The sequence below is a fragment of the Varanus komodoensis genome, unplaced genomic scaffold, assembly GCF_004798865.1.
Source record: "Varanus komodoensis strain SLA01 unplaced genomic scaffold, ASM479886v1 scaffold11, whole genome shotgun sequence".
Classification (NCBI taxonomy): domain Eukaryota; kingdom Metazoa; phylum Chordata; class Lepidosauria; order Squamata; family Varanidae; genus Varanus; species Varanus komodoensis.
This window is the reverse complement of record NW_025335317.1, coordinates 15,222,690-15,247,220: the sequence shown is the minus strand read 5'-3', so window position 1 is coordinate 15,247,220 and position 24,531 is coordinate 15,222,690. Positions and strand designations below refer to the sequence as shown.

Below are 24,531 nucleotides of genomic sequence, written 5' to 3'. Positions count from 1 at the left end.
CTTTTTATTATAGTTCTGATGGTGTATTGGGATTTTGTTTATAAATGTCCTAGAAGAGCTTTAAGAACAATTGTTTGTTTTGATATGTTTTTGGCTTTCAAATGGTTGGAATTGCTTGTTGGGAAATTGCTCCGTTTGTGTGCAGTCAACTGTCCATTGCTGCTTATCTCACACAGGGGGAAATGACAATAACTCCAGAGGGCAATGCAAAGGGCAGATTATCATGTGCCCGTCCTGTTTTGTGCAACAGTGAATGCTAACAGGAACTTCTAAGGAAGTAAAACCAGTCCCCAGAACACTTGGAATAAGCCTCATCAAGCTGATTTCTTATTCAGCTGTGTGCAGTATCTGACTGAAAAGATCCTAAGGAAAGGAAAGGAAAGGAAAGGAAAGGAAAGGAAAGGAAAGGAAAGGAAATCTTGATAACAAAAAGGAATGAGTAAGAAACGTGTCTGGCATGCATTTTAATGTGAACTTACCCAAGTTTCAGTCCCTGAACCTGGGGGTGTTGGCCAAAAAATCTACAGTGGAGTAAAATGAGTTCCAACTCTTAAGAATCTGACCAATCTCTTCTTTAGTGGACTGGATTTTCTGCAATTGTGTGGGGTTGGCAGACTGTTTTTAAAAATATTTTCTGTAATGTATGCAAATTTAGTCATAGAAAGATTTGGAACAAAGCAACCAAATTTTTCATCTCCCCATAGGGGTAATATACATAAAAATACACATATTTGGGGATTTGAGCACTTTGGCCATTTGCAATTGGGCTTACAAATGGATCTGTGCAAACTCCAATTCTGTCAAGAACAGAACAAAAGCCAAATAATCTGCAAATTTTGAGAGAACAAATTCTGCTTTCAGTGTCTGTCTGCATTGTGATTCATACTTTTCTGCAGTTTACAGTGCAGTTCTCCAAAATAAGCAAACAGTAACAACAGATGCATAGGGCCATTCATTTCAAAAACTATACATACCTATGCCTATATTTGGAAAAAAAATGCTTACAATAATGTAAATATTTGGTGGAATGTACCCAAATGTTTCATTTAAGCATTTGAATAAAATGTATACGTTTGATTAGAGGCATACAAAAAATATGTATGTTTTGTACAAAGAAGCATATTGATATAGTGTGACTAAAATCTTTTCTGCTGCATTCCAAAGCTAACATGGGATAGAATGAACGTAATCATAGAAAAACATGAACTAGAGTTAAATTGAGCTTGACAGATTCAACCACCTCTAATAACAAAACATGAAGCACTTTTATATTCTTCTGTTGTAACCCTAAACATTTGTGCTAGCACGAAGGAAGCCAAATAAGTGTTCCACCTTTTATTATCTTCACTGGTTGACAGCTCATCTTCTGCAGATAGGAGGAAATCTTTCTAGCCATTCCTAGAGATGATATGGACTGAGCTCCAGACAGCCTTCATGCAAAAGAGGAGATCTACAGCTAAGCCATGGATTTTGCCCCCTCATGGCTTTCCATAGCATCATAGTTTCATTATGCAGCCATGTTATCCAAAATTAGGTGGATCAGTTGGTGCACACCATCCTAAGCGTCTTTATTATTCAGCACTACACTTTGCTACATGGTTCCAATATAACTAGTAAATCAAATGCAGAGGTTATGAGATTCAGTGGGTTGCCTTTTGTCTCGGCCGAAGGCAGTTCATAGGTAGATGTAAATTTTATGAGTTATAGCAGAACTGACTGCAGCAGGCTGGAGCTTGATGTGAACAAGGCGTAAACTATATCAGGACTGGACTTAGATGGAAATAAGATTAGAGTGCAAGAACATCCGTGTAAATACATGAAAGAAGGGAGAAACAAGATATGAATGACTGCGGACACATTCTGAAGCCTCGTTTACATGGTACGTGCTGTTGCATGGCTATTACCAGCTCTGTGATTGTTCCAGCTCAGTTTATATTTTCCATGGACAAAGGTACATATGTACATCGTGTAGTTACACAATACACTAGTGATGCTGTTGCTATGTTTCCATGCTTCCATTCTATCTTGACTCGGCCAGTATCCCATTATCAGCTGCTCTGGAACCTTCCAGGCAAGACTCAAAGGACCTCCAGTGCAGCTGCTCATTGTCCCCGTGCTGTAGGACTCAGCAACTGCAGAATAAGAAGCAGACCGCTCTTCAGAGGTAAGGGGGTTGACCACACGTCCAGACCTGCCCAGCTTCGTAAAACCTCAGAAGGAGTGTGCATGCTGCTGAGAACTGCTTCCTCTGAGTGATTGTGAGCCCATCTCTACCCCAGTGATCTGCCCAGGACCCCGAGAAGCTGAGCAATCTCGCTTTACCAGAAGTGACCTGGGCTGTCAGTGCTGCAGCTACAATGCATTCTCCCCTAGCACTGTGAGGCTGAGCTCTTGGTGTTATGTGCTATCAAGCCACCTCTGACCTATGATGACCCCATGCATGAAAGAGCTCCGAGATGCACCGTCCATGACAGCCCTGCTCTTCCAAAGTCAAGTCTATGGCTTCCCTAATGGAGTCAATCCATCCCAGATTTGGTCTTCCTTTCCTTGTCCTTTTGACTTTCCTGAGCCTGATTGTCTTCTCCAGTGAGCCTTGTCTTCTCATGATGTGCCCAAAGTATGGCCGCCTCGATGTCGTCATTTTTGCTTCTAGGGAAAGCTCTGGCTTGATTCGCTCTAGGACCCACCTTGTTGGTCTTTCTGTCAGTCCAGGGTATTTGCAAAGCTCTCCTCCAGCACCATGTTTCAAACGCATCGAGGCTGAGGGACGGCAGGGCATCCGGCCACTGGAATGGTGCTGCATTACTCAGTGATACTCCACCACAGTCAGAAGCGCCCAGCCCACATGGTCAGGAACTTGTGAAGGGGAGAGTGGGATGAGCCCTTTGGTCCCACCACTGCCACTGACCCCTCGTCACTGCCTGCAGCCCTTGCTGTCTCTGAATGGCAACATGCAGCGCAGAACCTTCTCTATTCGTGACTACCCCAGGCAGTTCTAATTGTGTGGGAGGAAGCCACTCGTCAAGGAAGCCTCATTCCAAGCAATTATTATACTAACGCAAACAGAATTGCAATAAATTGTCAAATAGGCAGGGTCAGGATCCAGATGCACATGTGTTAAAATAAATGAAGTACATTCAGATAGCCTGTACAACTGCAAGTTCAGTTTTAGACCCAAACAGGGGAATCGTGGGGTATAATGGGACAAATAAAAGCCAGAACTCGAAAGGGGCAATGAAAATAAGAACCATTTTATGATCCAAAATACCTGGGACTCATTAGCCAACAGTGCTTGGATTCTGAGAGAGACCCTTTTATTAGCTATGAGAAAAATCAGCAGATTGCTTCATGCTGGTTGAACATGGAAAGTATATTGAGGCATGCACTGGGAATTTTGCCTTGAGTTTTTAAAGGGTTATGTAGAACACAGGAAGCTGCCTTAAGACAGAGCCAGGCCTTCAGTTCATCTAACCCAGTATTGCTTACACTGACCGGCAGCAGCAGCACTCTGAGATTCCAGGCAGGGTTCTTTGCTGGCCCTACCTGGTGCTACCAGGTATGTGCTGTATGGGTAGGTTACTTGTTAACGGGGATTTATTTGTTTCTTTGGTAGGACGATTAGAAAATATTTACCAGTTCTTGCAGCCATCTCCTGTGCAAATTCAGGCATGACTAAGCACAAGTTTCAGCCGGTGGTCAAGGCCAGCCAAAATGTATGGCTCTGATCACCACTGTGACTCCCTTCCTCTTAGCATCACACTCTTGCTATCTAGCCAGTAGTTAGGGTAGGGAGTGGGGCATAGGCCACTATGACTCCTTATAAATTAACTATAAAGAAGCTAGAAAAAGCATCTTCTATGCTCTTTCAGGTTGATTACTTGGAGCATGGTGTAATGGTCGCAGTCAATTTTAGTGTTTCCCATAGTGGCTTGATTAATGGCTCAACATCCACTCTCACCCTCATTTTCTTGACACTCGGCATTTATTGTCAGTGACATCATGATCAACCCCACAAAAATCAGTGTTGATTGGAGCATCAGTGTTTTTGCCATCCTAGCTGTTCAGTAATAAACTATAAAATATTGAAGAACGTTTTTAATTGTATATGGCTATTTTATTTGATTGTATGTTTCCATTTGTAACCCACCCAGGAAGCCTTATGGCTAATGGGGTAGGATAAAAATCTTGTAATAAATAAATACCAGGGATTGAACGTGGGACCTTCTGCATGCAGAGCGTGTGCTCTGCCCACTGAGCTGTGGCCAAAGAGGTCCTGTCTGTGCTGAGGGTCACCTCTCAACCCAGACTTATGGCTGCCATGGGGTATTATAGAGGACAGGAGCCAATCTGATAGAGTCGCTTTCATATTCAGGGTGGGGCAGTGGAAGGTATAGTCACTATCTGGCTCCTGTCATTATAGATCTCCCCAAAGCCAATAGTTAGGAGATGGGTGGATTCTGAACAACATCCTCTGCAGAACTCTATTGAGGTGGGTGAATCCAGCACCTTTTGCTTAACCCTGAATTCATTTGTTTAAATTTCACTGTAGAGATGTGTCTCATTTCTCACCAAATACAGCATTCCCACCTTAGAAAGTTCAGGTTCAGAATCATACCAGAGGAAGGACAGGCATTGGAATGTGGCATAGAAATGCCAGGGTTGATGAATGAGGTTTGTCAGACAGTAGCTGAGAACCAAACCAACTCAGATTTAGGGGGAGACGCTGCAGAACAAGAAAGGACTAAGGAGGAGGAGTGTAAATTCATTAACTCAGTGAGCTGGCTTCAAGCCAAACAAGTAGGCCAAATTAAGTAAGCTCCAGCATTTTTGCTGCCTGGCCCACATGCAGTGCAAACCTCCCTGGGGGTGCAGCCAAACCTTCAGGGGAAGGAATGGAGGAGGAATCAGCTCTTTGCGTGAGCAAGAGCTGCTCCCAAAAATGTTATTTTGCTTGAGACTACTTGAGAACAGCCTTCTGCTGAAATGCCCTGCATCACAGAAACCTTGTCTACCTCAAATAAAGGACTGCTCTTTGAAATCCTGCTGTTTAGATCTGCTGGGAAAGGAAAGAGGGAGAGATGTGCTCACAGCATTTGAATTCTTTCTGCCCTGTTTATGAAGAATTTTAGTGAGCTGTTTTGGGGGGCGGGGGGATGAACTAGCACACATCCTTATCCTCTGCATGGATGCATATCAGGCCATCTACTGTCATTTAGGGAAAGATGGAAATTGGTTGGCTATACAAACTACATGGATCTTTGGCACCTAGGTGTTGTACTCTGTGTAAAATTATTTCCCTGGATTTAACTTCCTTTAATGAGAGCCTAATTCCCCTCCATAGTTTCTTTGCACAGCAAATAAGTGGTACTATTTGGCAGATCTCTTACTTATGAATAGGAATGTTTGCTTCAAGTTCCAGAGCCCCGTGTAAAATGCAACCTAAAATGCAGACACATTATTTTAGATGTCCTTTTAAAGCTTTTCAAAATAACTGTCATTTTTTGTCTCTTCCCCCAAGGCCTGTAGTGAGTTTCCTGTGGTGCTAAGAAAGCCCTGTTTGAAAGGCAGAGAGAAGTGAAAAATAATGCCAATAAAATGTTGAGGGACTCTGTAAAAGCATCTCTGAAATACTGTTTCTGTAAAATGTTTTATACATCAGGTATATTATGGAGCTGTGGAGAATAAACATTGTATCGAAATCCATTTGGCATGAACTAAACAGTTCAATTGCATATAATGAAACTGTTTCACATTCATGCCATTAAAATCTTCCTTCACCGTCATGCAGTGCATGTCATTTTTTGCAAGGGAGAAAAAGCAGTTTGGCTTTGAAACATTTTTCAAGTACATTTCTCTCCTTACAGTATGAAGCCGGAGTGTATACCCTAAAGTTGGAGGAGGCATGTGTTACTCCCCCGAGGCCTGAATTGTGACCCCATGGTGTCCAAATCCCATTTCAGCCCAGTGATCCCAGTGCACTTAACCCTTTCCTTGCTGGTAACAGCAACAAGGATAGAGAGATCTGTATTAGGATAGCAGGGATGTATGGGGAGAGGGAACATGTGCCCACAGAAAACTCAAACATATTTTGTTGGCCCCCACATCTTGAGTTAGCATTGCCTTTGGTGGAAAAAGTTTGTGCACCCCAGTATGAATTGATGTTGATGTCCTATCGCATCCAATTTTTTAAAAAGAAGAGTCAAGAATGACTCTTTCACATAATAATTACTTCCTATCACCTTTGAAAATGATAGGCAATGCATCTGAAAGGCCTTGTTGATGCTCTCCTAAGAGTAGACATGAACAAAGAAGATGTCAACAAAATGCTCCACTTTTTTTAGGCCTCACCTAGCCTGTGGATTTGAAATTTCCCCTAACCTACCCTTAACATGGTTCCAAATCACAGCCCCACTTTTGCTTTTACTAATGAGTGCTGGAAAACCCTATCACAATCAGCAGAGAAGCTGCATCAGTGAACCTGTTTTTGTTTGTTCGTTTAACTGCAAAGTTGTGCCCAACCCATCACGACCCCACGGACAACATTCCTCCAGGCCCTCCTGTCCTCCACCATCCCCCGGAGTCCACCCAAGCCCACACCCACCACCCCAGTGACTCCATCCAGACACCTCATCCTCTGCCGCCCCCTTCTCCTTTTGCCATCAGTGAACCTTACCAAGTGCCACATGACTGACTTTTTAAAATGGTACATTACTAGTTAATTCTAATGGATAGATCTAGCACACATTGTCTTTCAGCCATAGATTTACTGGTGAGTAAAAAAAAAGTAGTGCAAAGATGAGGAGTGATCTCTGGAAAACATGCAGACTAATTGGGTCATGCAAAATGCATTAGGTGTTGTCAAAAAGTAGCTTGGAGAAGAGAGGTAATCACACTTGGAATCCTGTCAAGACCTCAACATTTTAGGGATGCTCAGCTCAAGCAAGCATCTCTAAATTCACCTCGAATTTCACTTAGGGCAAAATCGATTCAAAAGCACACCTCATAGACATTTTCAGCAGGGTCAAAAATACCTGCTGGTTTGTTTTTTTCTTGCACTCTATTAAAAAGAAAACTGAAAGAAAATGTTCACATCTATTTAAGTGATATCATCATATAGCTGTATCTGATTGGCTGTGTAGCGGTGGGACATCATTCTGCAGAATGCAGGACATCTGGTTGGATGAACTCACCCAGGCTGGAAGGAGAAGGCGGGAAAAGATGATACAACATCACTTTTTTGGTTTTAAAGCAAATAGTTGTGCAATTTCCCCCCCGCCCAGAATGCAAAATGTACTGGACTGAAGATCCTTAGAGTAGTACCACAGGTATAATTAGATGACAATTTGTGCTGAGGTCAGTATGTGACATGAGCCATTCACACAACTAGGTCAGTCTCTGGGAGTATAGCTAAAAGCCAGCCTAAGCTGAATGTAAAATGTGCTTCTCGTGAGCTGAAAAGATTGTACGAATTGACCTCTGTCCTCCTTGCCTCCTTTGCTGATACTGGTGGAGGAAATATCTGATCAAGTTTATCTCTATTTTCCCTCCTTTGGTGCCATTGGATTTGGTGACATTCTCTCACTTAAGAACTGGATTACATTGACAAAGTTTGCACTGAAGCCTAAAACGTAATGCTTACAAAGCATTGCACTGTTTATTTGACCAAAATTATAGATTTAGACCTGTCAGGTCCTTCCTACAGTAAAGATACAGCACTAGTTCTGCTTTGTTCTGAAGTCTGAGAATTTTTAGAAAGTAGGAAGAAAAGTCTGTTCTTGTACTCTTCACTAAAACTACTGGCTTGGCCTATTTGTCTACAGGGCTTGTATTTTACTTAAGGGCTGAAGGAATTAATGTACATTGTACAACAAAAAATATCTCTGTGTATACAAATATAGCATATACGTTTGTAATGAAGCCACATTTTAAATGTTTTCTTTAGGGTGTTGTTTCTTTAGCAACGCCCTTAACTTTACTGAACCCCACAATCATTGGAGGGGCCTAGACTGTAAACTTTGGATGTAAAAATGTACGGTTGGATCCATTTTTTGTTCGAAAATACTGATGGAAGTGGCAATCTCTGCACCATCTTTGGCGCAGACGCTTACCCACACCCCGATCATGTCCCACCAAGGCTGAGAAGGGCTGCTGGATGGGTTGAGCTATATTCCATGTACTCTATGTACATTTTCCATATAAACACAGAGACACACGGGGACCATGTAGCCTAGAGAAGACGGAGGCAACGGCTGCAAGCCCATGGCCACCCAGTGTAGGGATCCAATGATTCAGAGTCCTGGCTCTGAGATCCTGCAGTCTTGTAGCTGTGACTCCCAAGGCCCTGCTCCACCTTTCTTGCACCTGGGACAGAAAGACCTGTGTCGGCTGGCTCCCACACTGTTGGGACGAAGAAAGGGGAGGCAGCTGCAGCAGAGGACTCAGGACTCCACCTCCTCCCTTCCCTAGGCCAGGGCTTTATCTAGATGATGAAAACAGTTGTCTAAATAAAAGCAGGCTGTAAGGCATGGGAATCACTACCGCTGTCCCTTGTTCAGGGCACGAGATGCATGCAGGCCTCTGCATGTGGAGGTTTATGTGCGTGTAATAAGGGTTGGAGCCCTAAGCATATGCATGGTGGATGCCAAGAGCTTTTGTTGACTGTTTCCACACTAAAGAAAAAACGAGGTGGTTGAGAATCAAGAAAGAAGTGGTTGTGGGGCTCATTCACTATTTCACAATGCACCTTGACTGAGCACTATCGTTTTGGGGCTAAAGTTTCAGTAGATGTCACGCAAAGGTCTAGGTGCAGTAGAGCTATCCAGAATTGACTGTCATAAAAGTCATGACTTGGCTTTTTTTCAAGTGGCGTTATAAATAAGGAATCACTTTTTCCCCAAGACACTAGCTTATTTCTGCAGTTGAAACATCTGGGCATATTTTCCCAAGCAATGAAGGGGGTTCTAAAATGTGTTCATTTTTTACAGAGTATAAGAAAATTGTGAGAGATGTGCTTTGCAAACAAATATGAGCTCGGCTTGGTTATCCTAGGCACCCGTTTTATTGCTGTTGTGAGTGCACATGTTATGCTGGCTCGTCTCTCATATTTATAAGTCAAAGCACAGAGCAGTTGTGCTTTGTAGTCAAACTAAATTCCTAGTTAGCTCAAAATATTGCACATGCAATTCTTTATGAGCAGTCACTCCATATATGTATATACATCTTTAAAGTGTTTGAGCAAATTTCAGCCATCTGTTTTCCATGTGCATGTAGTTGTTTTTGTAACTCAGAACTCAACATGCACCAATGAATAAATGACTATGGGTGCACCCACCTCTCTCTCATTGTCTGAAATTTGAGTTCTAATCAGAAAGTGTGGGATGTTTTTTCCTGGAAAATGCAGGTGCTTTTAATTCCAGGAGGGAGGAAGAGAGTGAGAGAGTGGGGTTGCCTAATTGGCTGTATCAAACAACAGGTGATTAACATGAAGCAATAAAGAATTTAACTAAAATCTATATCTGCAAAGTCAAGCTTGGATAATTGTCTAGGGTACTTGCTATGGTCACAGGGAGGCAAATGAACTATTAAATCAAATAATAGAGTGTGGAATTGAAAGAACCACCTGTTTCTGCAAACTTTACTCCAGAATTAGAGCAACAAGGAAAGGGCTAAAAGACCAGGTGCATGTTCAAAGCTCATGTGTATAAGTGCACTAACTTGAGTGTAAATCTAACTGCAGTAATTGAGGTCTTCTGGAATGTTTGGAGGCCTTTCTTTGTTTTCCCCCAAAATTGCAGCATGTGAGTTTTAGTAATAGATGGGGTTGTTGGTGAAAGCAGTTTTAGTATCAAAGAGAGCAGTTTGAATTGTTAGTCAACTGGTAAGCTGGGCAGGCTCAGTCCAGCCAGAGCTTTTCCTTAGGTAATCTCAGCTCAGCTTTGCTCACAGTTCTCCACTTGTGGGAGGACTGCTGGTCCAGAGAGAGGCTCTGTAAGGAGTAGGTGGGTCCCTGTGGAGTAAGCACCGAAGGGGGATCATGAAATGGATGATTGGACTGGGGCCTGGCTGAGTGTGAATCTGGCATTTCAGCGACTAGTGAGTTCCTGAATGAATAAGTGAATGGATGACTTAGTATGTGAGAAAGACAGTGGTGGGGGATTGGATACAGGGAAGGTTTTATAAACCCACATCCAGGTTCAGCATCAACATGCAGGATGGTTGAATAAATGCTGGGGCCCAGAAGCCTACAGCAGAATGTACTCTGTACGTGCACGTGGTGTCCATCCATCTCCACCTTCCTTTTACATTTTTTTTTCAAGAAGGAAGTGTCTCTGTCTGGAAAACAGCTGCAGGTGGGATCCTTCAAGGTGGTGTTGACCATTGGATCAAATGAGGGACAAAAGCATTTATTTAATATTTATTTATTTAGAATATTTTATCCCGCCTTATACAGTCCAATTGTCTCTGGGTAGCTTACAATATATGCTCCATGACTGTATTTGTTTGGTTTCTTGGCATCATGGGGCTAACTCTCTCTCCCCCCCTCTCCCTCTCTTTCTCTCTCTCTGGGGAAGCATGCATGTGTGGGGTAGTCAGTTTCAGCCAAAGGGTTAATAATAATTCAGAGGCTGGCATTTCAGTTAGAATGCAGAAGTCTGAAAGTTATGCTCAGAGGATCAAAAGGTTATGCAGTTCAAAAGAAGGTATGAGTATGTGAAAGAAAAGGTGACAGTTCAGGAAACAAAAACTTAGTTTGCAGAAATGAACAATAAACTGCTCTTCTGATTTATTGGAACAGGGGAGAATAAAATAAATATATTTATTTTAAAAATGCTATTAGCCAAAGACTGAGGGAGGGAAAGGAAGGAGACCCAGAGTTCCAGAAGAAAGGAGGACTTTCTAGGATGCTGCACATGACCGAGGGAGCTAGACCACTCACTATTATTGTTTGAATAAGGGTCCTAGATTAAATAGGGACGGAGTCCAATTAGGATAATTGACTGCACTGATCCCTGGTTGTTCATATGGCTTATGCAAGTGTATATATCCATTCAGATTTTATTCTTTTTCCTATTGCCCTTTTTTCCAGTAAAAATTGTACTGATTTGAAATTGTGTGGCCTCTTTTTGAGTCACCTGTCCCATGCCTAGTGGTCAAATGCTCATAGTATCCACACAAGATACCAGAGACAGGGTGTTCAGGACGCTTGGTGGAGGTGAATAAAGAAGAAGGATTTTCACCTGTCAACAGCAGAGAAGGCCATGGGAAGGAGAGTACAAGGAGCAATGTGGGCATGCTATTTTGCCTGTTTTCCCTTCCACAGAGCAGGCTGTTGACAGGTCAGGACTGTGACTCATCGGAGTGCTCCCTCCCCAAAGAGCGCCTTGGCCAGAGCTTCCTTGAAGATGGTCTAGAAGTCGCAGCGGGAAAAATGGCTACTCCCCATTTGCTGATGGGCTCACCCCTCACTGCATCTCTCTTACCAGTCTCGCACTGGCTGCCAACGTGCGATCAGGGCCAGTTCAGAATATTGGCACTGCGGTACAAAGCCCTGAGCAGCTCAGACCCCTAGTGTTTGCGGGGCCACTGTCCCCAATAGCTTCAACATAGGATTGAGTTCATTCAAGGAGGTTTTGCTTCTGGTGTCCTCAAGGAACATGACCCATGGGCCCACCACAGATGATGAGCATGATGATGCATTTTATTTCTATTCTGCCCCACCGCCAGAGTTCCCTGGGTGGTCTACAACAATCCATAAAACACACAGTAAAGATGTTAGTATACCAGCTACAGATCTCTGTTCAAGCTTTGATTTGGCTGACCCCTTGCTGTTGTTGTTGAGGCACCAGTTGAAGACCTAATTAGTGCAAATTTTGCAGGTATAGGCCAGTGGTTTGTTTATTTTTGATTATTGATTGTGCTGATGATTTAATTGTATTTTATTATATGTGATTTTAGAGTCATGATTTTAATGGTTTTATATTGTGTACTTTGTTTTATTTAGGTTGTTAACTGCCCTGGCTGCTTTGTAAGCAAGAACAGAATAAAAGCAAATTAATAATAAATTATAACAATTAACTTGGTACAACCCTGCCTTCATCCAGGAACTTTTATGAGCCTCCACCAGGTTCTACATAAGATACTAGGTTGGATAATATATTACTAGTGGAATGTGATGAAACAGTTCTCCATATACCAGGCCTCATATGTTACCTTGTATGAAATTTGTATTTAGAATTATGAAATATATTGTAATTGCATAAGGATGTAATAGTGTGTCCTGTCAAAAGGGAATTAATGTGCAATTGGTACACATATAACGAGCAAGAAAATCAGGAAAGATGACAACTGTTAAATCCGTACCAGGCAGGGGTTCCCAACCGTGGGTGCCCTCACCACTAGGGGGTGCTGGATGGCATTTCAGGAGGTAAGAAAAAAAGGAAGGCTGTGTTACAATTCATCAAAATTGAATGTTATGCATGGAGAGAGAAGCTTTTTTAAAAAAATCAATTTGTTCACCTGCAGTACTGAATTGGTTCAATTTGTGTTTGAAAAATTAGAAATTTGACTTCTTCATCTTCAAATGTAATATAAGATTTGTGTGACCTTAAATCAAACATTTTCTAGGAAGTGCAGGGCATAGAAAAGGATATAAGGAAAACCATCCACATGCTTATTCTGGAACACCCAAATGTTCGTGTTTGCCTGAAGTGATGCCATCATATGCTACACAAAAGTAAGTTGGCTATCCTGAATATGTAGGGTGAAACAGAGAATTAGTTATGTTCTGGATTTTAAAATCTGAATGGATGCACTCCACACACAGGTGAACAGGTATAGGTCTTTGACATCTTCCAATCATGTTGCAATTCCAGGTTTTAGTCCTAAGCTAGTGGACTCTTACTGGCAAAGGTGTTAGAACTAACTCAGTAGCCCCAGGACTTTCCAAACTGAACCAAGCTGATCCCCAAAAGTACTGCCATGTTCTTTTCTTTTCACAGACACCAGAAGAATTAGAAGATGTGTCAGATTTTGAAGATGACCACGATGTGCGCAGCCACACCAGTAATCAGACCGAAGGGAAAACTGACAGGGTAGGTATCAAACCAGGTTTGTAAAAAAAGGAATTATAAGGGAGACCCACACATTTGTTCCCATAAAGTCCTTTAAGTCTGGCAAACATTCCAAAATATAGCCTATTTCTTCACTAGAATCCTATTATCGTAACACAAGTTTAAACTAGTTTCAAGCTGTTTAAGAGTTACAGGTGCCTAGCCTAGCAATAGGAATGGGGGGAAATGTAGTTTGCCCTGTGTATTTAAGTAAGCAGACTTAATTCACACTTTTCTGACTAATATGCCAATCAGAGCATGGTTTTCCTTTGGGCTGTACACCTTCTGAATTTTGCAACACAGTTCCCCAGTCAAAAAGGTGTATGTTAGAGAAAGTTGCGAACAATTTTTGATGTTAGGAGAAGCAGCCTTGCCTTTCCTCTCCAGTTCAGTGGTAAAACCAGCCAGTGAGTGAGAGAGAGAAGCCAATAGGGTACGGAAAAGGAGGCCAGGAGGCAACGAAAGACCGGGCTTATCTTTTCCTCAGTGTTGTTTCTGTCTTGCGAAAGCCTGATAAGACACCTCGTTTTGCAAAGGGTGTCTCACCCAGCCCACTGGCCCATGGAAGCCACTACTGCTCTCTCCAAGAGCAGTACTGTAAGTTTTGTACACACTAAATGATATACCGTAGGGAAAGATGCAATGTATAAAAAGTAATGCTATAACTAGGCTGCAGAAATCTGAGATATAATGGCAGAAGCATCACAAAGGGGATGGGTTGGACCGAGTACTATGCGACACACCAGTGAGTCAGGCATTACAAGGCCAGAAAAAAATGCCTAGCGTAATCTCCCCTAGGTTTAGGATACCCACGAGATGAAAACAGGAGGAAACTACAAAAGGCCTATCATGTAGTGTTTCTGCGCTCTGCAGTACTCCATTGAACTAAACAAAGAACTCCAGGCAAAAAGGAAGCAGGCAGAATGAACCACTGACTAATAGAAACCCTCACAATGATTTCTATGGAAAGTTCCGCATCAAGGCCTTGCCTTCTGTGCTTGTGCTAATTGGTTTATCATGCTTCTGTACAAAAGAGGGCCATGGGGATTCCAATGGAAAGAGTTTGTAGTGAGAGAATAGAATACAGATCAAGTACCTTCTATAAACAATCTAACCCAATGGGGTAGATGCACTAAATTATCACTACTCGGATCCAGCCCAAGTCCTTCACAGGAGAGAAGAGGTCCTGTTGAAGTGATGTGTGCTGCAATTCAAATGATGCAAGAGCAGACAAGGAAGTCAGAAAACACTCTGCTTTAAGGAGGATTTCTGAATCTCAGCATTCCCAAGCAATCGTCTCTTGTTGAATCATTGGTGGAATTTACATTGAATTACATCCCAGAGATAAAGAACTCTATGTACTTATCTTGTTTACTGTGTAGCACAGCTTCCACCGCTTTTTCTTATAAACCCTTTAGGGATATTATGTTACTATGGTTAACTCCTATGATGTCAGAATATACCTTAGTTAACATGGATGAGGTAACTGGTTTGCTGCCATATCCCATAGGTAATAGCACTTGCTATTTTAACCTTCATGGACCAAAATATAAAAAAAAGGACGTAATTTGTAATGTATCTTGTGGTAGTAAAATGTCCTTGAAACCAAGTTGTGCATGCATTTACAGAAGAAAGGCGTGTCATTCTGCTTAAGTTTCTGAGGAAGGGTCCCTCTGAGCCAAGTATTTAGGCCTGGCTGGCCTTCTAGACACCTGAAATGGCCATGTTTCTGGCTGCCATGGCTTTTCAGGTAGCTTGCCTGATCACTGTGCACTCAGAGCGAGAGGCGGCCGCAGTTGCAGGATGGGAGCTATGGTGCCACAGTGGTGGGTGGGCAGTCAAGGTGGCTGCAAAGGGGCTGCAGAAGAAGACACGTGCTGCAGCGACAGGGACACTGTAATGGCACAGTGCATGCCTGTCTTCCCACTTCAGGGATGCACCTGCATTTGCTGGTGCTGCTACAAAGGTTCCCCATCTGGCCTGCAGAACCTTCCTGGATTCCTTCACAGGGCATCAGCCAGGAACCAAATGATGCCATGAGGCATGGCCATGGGCCCAGTATCATTTGGCCCATAGAGGATGGGTGGGATGCCCTCCAGCCTTCACTACAGTTGAGCTGCTCAACCCTGCAGTAATTGTACCAGTTGGTAATGGGACCCCCCTTTGCTTTCACAAGGCACATTCATGAAAGACCAACCCTTTCCAAGCAACTGGGCCTTCTCAGATTGCAGAAGCAACTTCAGGGAAGCTGACCTAGTCAGCAAGTTGTAGCACATACCACAAGACTCTGCTCTCCTAGGAATCTGCATGTAGGGCCTTGAGACTTGCCGTTGAGCTGCCACCCACTGGGACAAGCTCAACCACTGCACTAGCATGATCCCCTCTTTCTGAGGATGAAAGGAAGTTGGATAAGCAGCTCAGCCATCCAGATGGCTGCTGGACCGATGCCAAATGGGCAAAGCCCCTTCGCACCACGTTTCGGCAGCTGTCCAAGGCGGCAGCTGTCTGCAGGAGCTCAGGTGAAAGCGTGTTCGGAGCAACAGAATCGTCACCAGATGGGCTACAGTGGTGCTTGTCATTAGCGACGGCATTCTAGCAAGCCCTGCGCAGACTTGTCTGGAATGCATGCGGATGGGACAGCGTCAGTGTGTGTCCATGAACACACACAGAGGAGCAGTGTACAAATAAAAAGCACTTAATTCCCCAGGTTTTAACTGTGTTTGAAATTTACCAGCTCTTACGACATGCTGTGCAGAATCATGATTCCCTACAAGAATAACTAAGCAAAACATTTGGCAATTAAACTACCACAGCTGCCCATTTAGGCCTGAATTATGCCTTAAAATTACTACCTTTGAAGTCTAAGACAAACAGGGGCTTTCTTTAAACTACTTTTCATACAAAAGGCTGCATCTTTTCCCTTCCTGAATAAATATAGGCCATGCAGTGACTGCATCAACGTTCTATCATAGAACGTTCCTTCAAGGGGTTATTTTTGTCATGTAAATTTGCATTCATATAGTAAAAAAATAACAACACTTTGTAAAGTCCCAGGGACATAGAGGAATAAAGCATCCCTTTTCAGGGGTGGTTAGTGTCTGTATTAATAAGCACCACTCTCTTCTCTGACATTGTATTTTGCCTTGCAAACTGAGCTTCTCCAAATTAGTCAAGCTGCACAGTAGGATGGGGACTCCATTTGGGGGGGGGGGGGCGGTGGCGGCGGCATGCAAACATCAAAATCAAATAATAAATAAACTGTCACCTTCCAACAGGAAGGATTTATGAAAAACAGTTATTTGTCTATTTATTTTGATTGTTATAAGCCACTCCATTCCCATAGGCTCTGGGCAGTTTACAAGAGATTAAGATGAACAATAATTCAAATTTATACTAAAATGAAGCATATTAAATAAAACTGATCTGGGAAGCCCTGTCAGAAGAGACCTGTCTTTAACTCCCTCTTGAAGGTAGTACTCTGGAATATCAATGCCAAGGCATCTTTCCTGGCAGGCTATTCCACAGGTTAGGGACAACCCCTGAGAAAGTCCTCTGGGTGGTGGAGATGAACTTGCAGAAGCAGACCGCTGGAAGGCACCCCTGAAGGTATTTGCACACAGTGAAAATGCATGTGCTCAGGCAAAGGATCCCATGGAAATCTAATTATTTGCAAAATCGTAAGTGAAAGAGCCAGAATGCATTACATTATGGGATTTTTTTTCCCTTACAGTTTGAAAAGAGTGAAAATGTAGCCAAATATTTTGAGGTGGCACTAGGTGGCACTGGATAGAAATGCTGTGGAGACTGATCAGATCCCTGGTTCAGACAGATATGGACAGGATTCTGGCTTCAGATTTGGAGTTAGGCCAAGGGATGGAGACTTTGTCTAGGAAAGAACTTGCTTCTGCTCTTCCTGTTCCCCAGCTGAGTGTCTGGTCCACACTGCCCCTCTGTTGCCCAGCATGGCTATTGCTCTCCTCTCCCTTACTGCTCCTTCTGCTCCCCACCACACATGGGCAAACACTCTTCTGTACAGAAATGGCCATTGTTGGGGACAACCAAACTGTGACATGAACACAGCAAGAGTAACATAACAATTCTGGCAATGACAGGAGTAGATTGCAGGTTATAATTGGTCTTGGATTTTGCCAGCGGGAGTGAATAGGTTAGACAATATCATAGTGAAAGTTAATAGTAAGGGCAAGAGGCACTGGCACTCATTCTAGAAAATACACCCAATCCTTTAGAATACAGGGAAATGCAGAAATGCAATGCAGAAGACATTATAGACACGTTATATAATGACAGAATATGCTATTTTCTATTTGCTGCTTTCCCTTCTCAAAGGTCTTGTTTACCATTCAGCTCTCAGCTTTGAAAGTACGGCAATGGATAGTATTCCTCTGTTAAGCGCCTGTAATATTTAACAGGGTGAAATGATGTCTCGCCACACCAGCTTTCTGCAACCTGGTGCTTTCGTGCAGATGTGTGGGGGTACAATTTCCACCCTGTGCTGGACATGTGATTATGTGCGTTGTAGTCCAACACCTCTGGAGGGTGCCGAGTTAGGGAAAGGCTGGTCTGCACAACCTTAGTGTGATACAAGTCAAGGCGGGTGTTGTGAGACATGATTTAGATGGAAATGTGAAGGTGTGGGTAGAAAGGCCAAGAACAGCAGCCCATGTGACGTTCCTTGACCCTCTTCCTTGCTTTTGTTCTGTCAAGAAGCAGTCGGATATTCAGGTGCACAAAGCGGAATTCACAGGTGAGCTTTTCCTTTGTGTCCCTGAGTGAAGTTACTCTTCACTCTTTGCCGTGAAGTGATCGTTCTGCAAAAGAGGCATGGCATGATTTCACAGCAGCTGCTGTCCACCCTTCAACCTCCACAGCCTAGATACTTTGATGAAAATACATTTTCTGATCTCAAAGTCCTGCTATCCTTGAATTTAACAGCAGGTTTTGACTCCACCTGTTCCCTCACCTAGGTCATGATTTCTTTCATAAACGGCTGGTCTGTCTCCTCAGAGGAGGGGCTTCTTCAGTGGAGAGCTGTTTTCAAGTCAGAAAGTCTGGCTCCTCCAGAGACATGGCAGCTTAATGTTTAGAACAACATTGACACAGCCCAAGAATAGACAACTACATAGCAGTATTTGAGGAAGCTTGAAAATATCCACTGGAGTGGGTATTAGACTGGGCTAGTCTCAGAGAATAGGGAACATTACAATAGGAATAAGGTCTTTCCAAGGACATCCTGTAATGAAAACGCCCTTCTTTTTATTTTATACTCTGTGCAAAATATGTATTATTTAAGCCACTAAGTCTCCACCATTCAAATACATAAATAGAAGGATAGAACATTCTGAGACCCCATATGAGAAAAGCACAGGGCCATGCAACTGGAACCTTTTGAACATCTGACAAATCCCTCTTCCTGTAATTTTACTCTGATTTTGGCTACCAGCTCAGCAAGCACTGCTATCCTCCAGGTAACAAGCAAGCCAGCTCTTCTTAAAAGCAGCAGGGGGTCATAGTCGAAGAACCTTGACTGGAAGGCAAAGCTGTATTGGTATTTTATTGCAAAGTTCTTCACTAGCTTATTACTGCTTGCAGTTAGTCCTGTAGAATTTTCTGCAACTACCAAGTGACCTCCAGATTCTACCTGTTGAGGGATATCTTTCCCCCATCCATTCAACCCCCACCCTTGCATCTCTGTCCGAGGGGGCTTGGATTGCTCTATTAACTTTTGTATGCACTTCTAAGATGTACAGAATATATGCAACCTTTTCTCTCTTGCAGAGTCCATTACAGTAATCTAAATTCAAAGTGCCCAAGACAGTGGCCAATCCACCATCCCCAGAAAGGGGCTCAATTGGCATGTTGATCAAAGCTAAGCAAAGTCACATCTGACCCACACTGGCTCCTACCCATTCTGGAGTTGTGTTGGGTCCAAGAGCAAAAGGGTTGTGATTATGCTTTAGAACTATTATTTTAGTTTATCATACATTCACATCTTCTGCACCTAAAACTACACTGAGTTTTCATTTTATATTTAGTTTGTTTTTCCATTGCTTTGTTTCGTTTCTACTCAATTTTGATAATAATTTCTAAAAAGTGACCAAGTTTTCTTTATTCGAGGTAAAAACAACTTGAGTTTTGGTTTGGTTTTTTAAAAAAATGTGGGAGAACTCAAAATTGACAGATTTGTCAACCCCTGCTGAAAGCTTGCTTGCTTTGCTCTAAAAAGTCTGAGGTTTAATCCTTGTACATGCAGTCACATTTAAGTTGAATTAAGATTGCCCCTTTTTTTCTGACAGACTCCTTGTCCTTAACATCTGTATGACTGGCAATAAATGCAATATGGTCTTCTCTGTGCTAGCAGTAGGCATACTTATCTGGCTAGTTCCAACTTCTGGGCAAGGATTTAGCTTGGTTTTGATTAGAATTGACCAAAAGTTCATATCTGGAAGAGAAGGGAACGGACAGATCCATGCATTTCTAGGCAGGCTACACTCATCTTTGATTGCCAGCCTATTTTGCTCAGGGTTAGCCAGAGTCAACATGCATTCTTTGGGGCAGGTATTCGTCAACCAACGCCATGCACTTCTGGGTGAAACTTTTCCCATGGTTGAGAATTATGAGTCCAGAATGCATGAATGCTCCATAGAGGGCATTCATGCAGGGGAAGGTGCTGGAGGTTGCTGGCAGGGACGGGTCTGTAGTCACAGTGGCCCACCATGTCTTTTAATACAATGCATGGTTTAATCCGATGAGTGACAGGTACAGGGAGCTGCAAGCTAGCAGGAGAATATACTGTTTCTTCAATAAAAGTTATGTTCAGTGTTCAAAGTCGTGTTCAAAGTCGTGTTCGCAATTGCCCGAGCAGTTACTCACAAGCAACAGTTACATTATTTAAAACTTACTGTTGAAATCTCAAGTGTGATATTCTTAAGAGGAGCAAGGAGACTCTCACATTGTGCTTAAAGGAGGAAATGACCTTCAGTTGTGATGAGCATGCGAGATACAGGAAACATCAGAGCGTAAATCAGTGCATCTGTTTGGAGACTGGAGGGCTTCGGAAGGCATCTTGTTCTCACTTCAACAACAACAACAACCAAGAATAAGCAATTGCTGACAGTGGCTAATCAACTTAGTTTCGGAGGAAATTTGTGAAGAGTAATTCAAATTCCCTCCTTGTTTTCGGCATCATACTCACACAGTCATCTCTGGGGACCATCCTATTTATTTCTTCTTCCTTACATCCTTGTATTTCATACATTTCTACTGCAGTTACTGTATGGAGCAGATGAGAAGGTAATTGTGGTGGGTGCTGCCACATCTGGTTCGTGCATAGATAGCATGTGATGTATGTAGAAGGGGAAGGATAATTGCCCTCAGAGAAGACTGTCTCTCCAAGTAGGACTCTTCATCAGCTGGTTGGAGCACAAAGAGTACGTAGTCAAGAGCTCCCAGGGTTAGAACAGAGATCTCCTTGTTTGGTGCCTGGCCGCTCTATACAGTGCATGAATAGAAGGTGCTGTCAATCAGGGGTAAAGAATCTGTGGTGATAGAGATGTTGTTGGAGTCCAGCATTTGGAGGCTGCAGGTTCCCCAGCACTGCCCCTAAGCACTGTGTTGACGATACCCACTAGTGATGTGTGAGGAGACCATTATCCATCAGATTCCCTGGGCTCTGCTGCCTGGTCTCCGGCCCACTTTGTGACAGCACTGAGTCAAAATGATCCAGGGTTTGGAAACACTGCCATATGAGGAGAGACATATGTTCAGCCTTGAGAAGAGAAGGCTGAGGGCTGACAGGGTATCCCTCTATAAGTACCTCAAAGGCTGTCACAAAGAGGAAGGTCCAGATCTCTTCTTGCTGATACCAGTGTGTAGGACACAGAATCATTTCAACTTGCAACAACCCAGATTCAGGCTGGACATCAGGAAAAGCTTCCTCACCGTCAGAGCAATACGGCAGTGGAACCAGCTGCCTAGAGAGGTGGTGGGCTCTCCCAAACTAGAGACATTCATAAAGAAATAGGACAGCCATCTGAGTGGGATGGTGTAACTTGGTGTCTTGCATCCAGGGAGTTGGACCTGATGGCCTTCATGGCCCCTTCCAACACTACTATACTAAGTCTATGACTCCATGAAAATTCCTGGTGTGTGTGTCAGCAGTTGCAGGGTGCTCACCAGGAAAAGAGCCCTGCAGTGCACAAGCAGTGTCTCTGTTCCATGCCACATGCTGCAAGCTTGTTTGCTCTGCTGCACCTGAGAAGAAGCTTGCCAGTTGCACAACCTTTGTTCCATGAGTGTTTGCAGACTTCTTCTCGGCTCATCTCACTTACTAAGACTGGGCCAATCATGAGAGAAAGTCCTCAAATGCTAGAAGGATGGATTCAAGCCCTACTGGCCACCCAGGCATGCAAGAAGAAGGGCTAGAAGCACTTCTGTAGTGTTTCTCAGCTTTCTGGATTTCATTTCATGGCTTGACATTTCTGGCTCTACCTTTTGGCTCAGCCTCCTTGGCTCTGACTTCTGGTTTTGTTCCAGGCTCCTGGCATCCAGGTTGCTGATGGCTCAATCCTGCCATCCATTGCTCAAGGATGGTTTCAAACATTTTGTCTCAAGTAAACCTCACTGAGCTCAATGAGGATTTTCAGTAGACAGGTGTAGGATTGCATTGTCAGAGATGTGTGGGAAAAGAGAGGCAGAGGGGAACCAGGTAGGCATCCAGAACTGCAGAGCCTCAAAACACCTCATGAATCAGTGAAGGAGCAACACAACTGAGGCAGGTTGGGATGTGTGGGGATCGATCCTTTCAGTGCAAATGCACATTGTTGGATTCTATCCAATGCTATTATAAGATTCCATACTATCTTTGAATTTTTATACATGTTCGGCAGCAAGTTACTTCTTGGGAACTTGGGATGCATGATTTGGTGTTGTTTTTCAATCCTATACATCATGACACATTCCTCTCTGATTGGCTGTTCTAATATATGCTTTCTTTCTAAGAGTGAACCAAAATGGAGAGATGAGTGGAGGCAGACTGGGAGTGAGGCATAAAATGTAGCAGAAAGCTGTCAGTGCCAGGCATAACTAAAGGGTGAAGCTAAAATAATTCTGCTTAGAAAAGTTGAGCTAGATGAGTCATTCCTTGCGCAATATTAAATGCTAAGAAAATGTGCACAATTTCCATAAATTTATCCAATTTGCACAAATCACGGTGTTTCGTGCAAATTGGAGCCGCAAATCAGATGGATCTGGCACAAATTGCATAAAACTGAATGGTTTGCACACACTGGCACCCTAATTCCATGTGGTCATGTACAACATATGCAAGGACCAAACATTTTTCAGATGCCGATTTGCACAAATTTCCTTAATATTTTCTTTTTAAATGTGGTCTCTCTTAGAGACAAATATCTGTAAGCTGGCCTAACCCACACCCGATTTAGCTAGCACTGGTGCACAGTGGGTGAACTGAGATCCAGATTTCTGAATTTCTACCTAGTTTCTGAATTTCTGAATTTCTACTTAATTTCTATCAAGTTTCTACCCCTAATTCTGCATGCACGCACATTGCAAAGGGGTATGTTTAATTTCTTTCTGAAATGAAAGAATGCAGCAACTAACATCTGAGCATGCACAAAGACAGGGGAGGTTGGTCACTCAGTTATGCAGACCAATTACAAAAACTATAATCCTGATTTGAATTATGAGCATATTGAAGTTGGGTAATCAAAGTCAGGACTTCTTAAATAGTCAAGAGTTATGAGCCTGCAACATTTAACTTATGAACTGATTTCTGGTTTCGGTGTTATGAGTTAAATCCCAAGATTCCCATTTCTCTAGCACTCTGTTAATTGTATAACTGTTTCAGCACAATGCATTCAGATTGCCAGGGAATCCAGCCTTCAGGTGTTCTGTGTCTCCACTTCTAATATTTCCACACTGCTTCCTTTCTAGTGGGAAAAGGCAATTAATATGCCCATATTTCTGTTTAGTTATGAGTGACAATTATACTACTGTGTACATGCTAATTTCAGAGGTGTGCACACAACGTTCCACCAGGGAAAAAGAGGAGTGCCACTTAAAATCTGCTTTTGGGCATTTTTCCCCCAGCAGGAAGGAAAAGTTTGGTGGCAACTCTTGCTGATTTAGAAAGGTTACCGAGCAGTGATGAAAGGTCTGAGTTACTCATCTCAATGGAACTTTCCCTCGCTTTGTCAATGGCAACATTAGTGCTTCATTTGTGGCAGACCACAACTTGACACTGAGACTGATCTGTGGCTGCAGCCTCCTGTTGCCTTGTTGGTGCTGTATAGCATTGCAAAACACACCAACCATGGGAAGGGCTGCCGGTTTCTACTGGGGAAGGTGATCCGTCAGGTAACTTGCTCCCAAACTGTTCAAGGATATTATCTCCTTTATACGAGGTGTGTCCGGAAATTGATGAGAATGAAGTCCCTACTCTCAAGAAGGGCCCTGTGAAGGGAAAAGCTGGCCAAGGTCACTTGGGGTGGGGTGCCAGGTGTACGTTGGAACAACAATCAGTTGCATTCCAGCCCTGCCAGAGCCGAGACATTCTCTTTTGTGACACCCTGTTCAAGTGCCTCGTATTAAGAAAAATGCAAGTGCGTTTGGAACAGCATTATGTGACAAAATGGTGTGAAATTGGGTAAAAGTGCCTCAGAAACTTTGGAAATGGTGAGGAAGGCTTATGGAGAAGCAGTGTTACCATCTGCACAAGTGTACTGACGGCACAAGTTGAGATCGGCTCAACTTGGATCCTTCATCACGGCAACACACCAAGTCACAGCGCTTTGGCTGTCAGAGAGTTTTTGGCTGAGAAACACATCACGGTGCTTCCCCATCCACCCGACAGCCCGGACTAGGCTCCTTGCAACTTTTTCAATTTCCCAAAATGAAGGATGGTTTGAAAGGACACCATTTTGGTAGTGTGGACAACGTCCAAAGAGCCACTATGCAGGATCTGAACGCCATTCCAGTTGAAGACTTTCAGGGATGCTATGAAGAATGGAAAAATTGCTGGGAGTGTTGTGTACACTCAGAAGGTGCATACTTTGAAGGAGAGAATGTTCAATTACGATTTTTTTTCAGTAAAATAATTTTTTAAATACCATTTTCATTACTTTCTGGACACACCTTGCATGCCAATAGCAAAAGCTTCTGTTTGTTTGGTAGCAAATAGGTAGCCAGTGCAGTTGCTTCAACACTGATCTAAGTTGTGCACCGCCAGGCACTCCACTGAGCATCCTGGCGGCCTCATTCTGCCCCAGCTGCAGCTTCCAAACCAAGCACAAGGGCAGCTCCTCATAAAGCACATCACGTCGATCTAAATCTGAGATCACCGATGCATGGGCCATTGCGGCTGGGTCTCCTCTGTTCAGGAAGA

The 24,531-nt window shown here is 43.2% G+C and overlaps 1 protein-coding gene across 3 annotated transcripts in view; it reads left to right on the top strand.

The window, feature by feature from the left end:
- CTNNA3 (catenin alpha 3) overlaps positions 1–24,531 on the top strand; it is a 766,319-nt gene that overhangs the window by 687,551 nt on the left and 54,237 nt on the right. For all 3 annotated transcript variants that reach the window (XM_044420420.1, XM_044420417.1, XM_044420418.1), the window contains one exon: positions 12,999–13,091. In XM_044420420.1, coding sequence (XP_044276355.1) covers positions 12,999–13,091 — 93 coding nt within the window. The remainder of the gene's footprint in view (positions 1–12,998; positions 13,092–24,531) is intronic.